The sequence below is a fragment of the Arachis ipaensis genome, chromosome B07, assembly GCF_000816755.2.
Source record: "Arachis ipaensis cultivar K30076 chromosome B07, Araip1.1, whole genome shotgun sequence".
Lineage (NCBI taxonomy): Eukaryota > Viridiplantae > Streptophyta > Magnoliopsida > Fabales > Fabaceae > Arachis > Arachis ipaensis.
In genome coordinates this window covers 18416849-18420388 of record NC_029791.2, presented here as the reverse complement: position 1 = coordinate 18420388, position 3540 = coordinate 18416849, and the positions used below count along the sequence as shown (strand labels likewise).

General features: G+C 46.0%; 1 protein-coding gene across 1 annotated transcript; it reads left to right on the top strand.

The window, feature by feature from the left end:
* LOC107606830 (protein FAR1-RELATED SEQUENCE 5-like) lies at positions 1179 to 3116 on the top strand. Its single transcript, XM_016308845.1, has 3 exons — positions 1179 to 1556; positions 1663 to 2493; positions 2661 to 3116. The coding sequence occupies exons 1-3, from the start codon at positions 1179 to 1181 to the stop codon at positions 3114 to 3116; spliced, it is 1665 nt and encodes a 554-aa protein (XP_016164331.1).

The window sequence follows — 3540 nt, the reverse complement described above, 5'->3', positions numbered from 1 at the left end:
ACGTAATGGGTTCGTGGCCTGTCGCTCGTTGAGTTCGCCTGGCGGTCGGAGGAAGTTGGGGGTGTTGGCGTTCCGTCGTCCGCGGAGGTATGAAGTAGATTGTTTCAGGTGTTTTGGATCATACTGTATTCACCATAGCCACTCTAATTAGGGACACACAAACACAGTTTCTGAAGGTTTATACTTTCTATCTGTCGTTTTTCTGGGCTGTGTCCCTCAACCACAGGGTCTATGTCTACTGGCTCAACGCTGCAGCATCATCCGGGTTATCCATGATCTCCGGTGAGTAGTGTTCTTTCATGATGTGCCCTTCATTTTGTTCATTATGAAGTCTGAGACTGTTATGTGATTGGGAGAGAAAATGAATGACGTAGAGTTGGCTGTTATTTCAACTGTGTAGTCTTCTTTTATGTTTTGGTTAGTAGGGAAAAACTGTTGTAGGAGAAATGTAGGGGGCAATGGATTTATGGATGTGGTGGTAAAAAAAGTTATGGTGCCCGTGTGGAGAAGGGTGTTTTTTTCGTACGAACTAATGGTTACCATTAGACATTCCCCTTTGCAACCATTGATATCATTTGAAATGTGCTGTTCGGTGATGAAAATGTTAGGAATGTGTTAGTTATTTTAGTGACTGTGGAAAGAAGTTTTTTTTTTTTTGCATCATTCAGTTAAATGCATACTATATAACTAACCATCTTTCGAGTTAACGAACCATTTAGCTAGAAAATTGTGAAAGATGTCGACTGACCGTAAAGGTATTCCGAAAGCCGTCGGGGTTAACTTATTTTTGTAGGGGAAGATGCACTAATTAGATGTAGTGGGAGGAAATACTTGATCGCACACAAATATGTAGGCTCCTAAAAATAAACAGCTACTGGCTAAAGAATGATGTCATATGTTTTTTAACCTTGAAAAAATATGCCGGTCGTATCCCTGTATTTGATTTCAGAGTATTATATGATCTTCCCCGTCCGGGAGTGGTCATTGATTCACGTTTCATTTGTAACAGGATGGGTGAAAACCATATGGTTTTTTAGGCTAATTTAAGTAATTACATATGCTCAGGTTGTCATAAATTTTTTAATTGGTTGAATAAATTTCTTCATTTCCATCACTTGTGGTTGTTTCATGTTATGAAGGGGAATTTTCCAGTTGATTGAAGTCCTGTGAGTTTGAAGATGGATTCCACCTCTCAGTTTAGTTGTGGTGACGATGACAGAGACTGGCTAAGTGAAGAAGTGTTTTCTGGTGTGGCTAGCTCTAGTGGGGAGGACGAGGAACATTCTTTTGAGACTGACTCTGAGGGATGCGAGATGAATGAAGAGGTGAACGGGAATGGATTGGGCGTAGACCTGGTGCCAAGTGACGGGGATCCTCCCAGCTGCAGGTCCGTGGAGGATTTTATGGACCATGTGTTTAACACCGAGGAAGAGGCTTATGCAGCGTACAAACAGTTTGCCCGGTTAAGGGGGTTCGGTGTAAGGAAGGGTGACGTGGCTCGAGTAGACGGTGTTTTGGTGCGGCGAGACTTTTTTTTGCCACCGGGAGGGTACAAGGCATGCGAAACACTACGATCGTCCAGACAGAGTCCGGGAAGAGAAGTTGGAGAGTCGCACGGGTTGTATGGCAAAGATGAAAATTTACTTAGATGCACAAGATCAGGTTTGGAAGGTCAGGAGGATCGACGACAGCCACAACCACCCTCTTGCTGCAACTATGTTTAATCATCTTCTTCCTAGTCATCGGAGTTTGAGCGAGAGCAATAAGGCACAGGTCGATAGTTTGAAGAAGTTCGGTATAGCCACATTGAAGATTATGGCTTACATGGCCGGGCAGTCAGGAGGATACGGGATGCTTCAGTTTACCAAAAGAGATCTGTATAACTATGTTCACATCCAGAGACTGTCTCAAATAAATGACGGGGACGCGGCAGCAACGATAAGTTATTTGGAGGGTAAGGCGAACGCCGACATCATGTCCGTCGCCAGATACACGAAACCATTAGAGGGTCGACTAGGGAGTCTCTTCTGGGCTGATGGACAGATGATGGCGGATTATAAGCTGTTTGGCGACGTGGTTGCATTTGATGCAACATACCGATCCAACAAGTACAAGAAGCCTCTAGTAGTCTTCTCTGGATCTAATCACAACAAGCAGACTGCGATTTTTGGGTTTGCGTTACTCGAGGACGAGGAGGTCCGTACATATAGGTGGGTTTTGTTGAATCTTGTGGACATCATGGATAATAAGAAGCCTTCCGTCGTGGTCACCGACGGGGATAAAGCCATGAGAGCAGCGATAGATGATGTACTTCCTTCAGCCAGGCATCGGCTTTGCGGGTGGCATTTGGAAAAGAACTGTGTGATGCAGGTGAAGGAGCCTGATTTTCGGAAGGTCTTCAAGAAGGAAATGTACGCAAATCTCGATGTTCTGGTGTTTGAGGATCACTGGACGACGACCGTGCAAAGTCTTGGTCTAATGAACAACAGTTGGGTAAAAAGCACATACGAATTACGACACAGTTGGGCAACAACATATCTACAGGGAACTTTCTGCACCGGCTACAGGACAACTTCGAGGTGTGAGGGGATAAATGCATTCGTCAAAGGGTTTCTGAAGTCAACAAATAGCCTATTGGAATTGGTTCATAGCTTGGATAGGGTGGTGAAGGTTATCGCAATAACGAGGTTACAGCCCAGTTCTATTCGACGTATTACACGCCCGTGTTGATCACAGGTCTGGATAAGATTGAGCTATTTGCTTCGAAGATATACACTGGAAGTGTCTTCAAGGAGGTCAGGAAACAAATCAAAGCGGTCGGGGGATTACTATTTCTGGGAAAAGACACCATCAGCACAACCTCGGTGTACAAGTTCTCAAGCACGGCGAACCGTCGTAGTGTCCGCAGGGTGTTGTATGATCCAACTGAGCCTAAGATTGAGTGTGACTGTCATATGTGGAACAGTGAAGGTATTCCGTGCACCCACATATTTTCTGTGATGAAGTATGAGGGGTTGGAAGAGATCTCGCCCAGTTTGATATTGAGGCGGTGGTGTAAAGACGCCAAGGAATGGACGCCAAAAGAAACAGAACGGGAAGAGACGCACGGTTCTTGATTACTAAGGTACGTCGCTTTATCCAGTGCGATGAGTGTAGTCGCGAAACTTGCCTCCGAGGATGCTGCTAAGTTCACATTGGCCAGGGATGTCATAGCCTCATTGGCACAGAAACTACACGGACAAACTGGCAACACAGTTGATCATCATGCTGCAGTGAGTCAGAAGGAAGTTGTGAAGGAGCCGTCCTTTGCCAGGACAAAGGGGGCCCCTAAGCATGGTAGGGAGACCGCCACTGCAGCACAAGACGAGCCCGGGGGCAAGAGGCGTTGCTGCAGTTCTTGCGGGAAACCAGGTCACACAAAGAGGACATGCTCCTCACAACGGGAAGTGAGCCATACCGGAGTCCGAGAAGGGCTATCCTTGACTCGCGAGGATTCATCATCTGGAGACCCCAGCGGATTTCACGAATGACATGGCCGCA

Bases quoted from the DNA above. Each gene is read 5' to 3' on its own strand.
- LOC107606830 (XM_016308845.1), top strand. From the start codon at position 1,179: ATGGATTCCACCTCTCAGTTTAGTTGTGGTGACGATGACAGAGACTGG. The intron at 1,557-1,662 runs GCATGCGAAACA...GCACAAGATCAG, and splicing joins TGCCACCGGGAGGGTACAAG to GTTTGGAAGGTCAGGAGGAT. The intron at 2,494-2,660 runs GTAAAAAGCACA...TAGCTTGGATAG, and splicing joins GTCTAATGAACAACAGTTGG to GGTGGTGAAGGTTATCGCAA.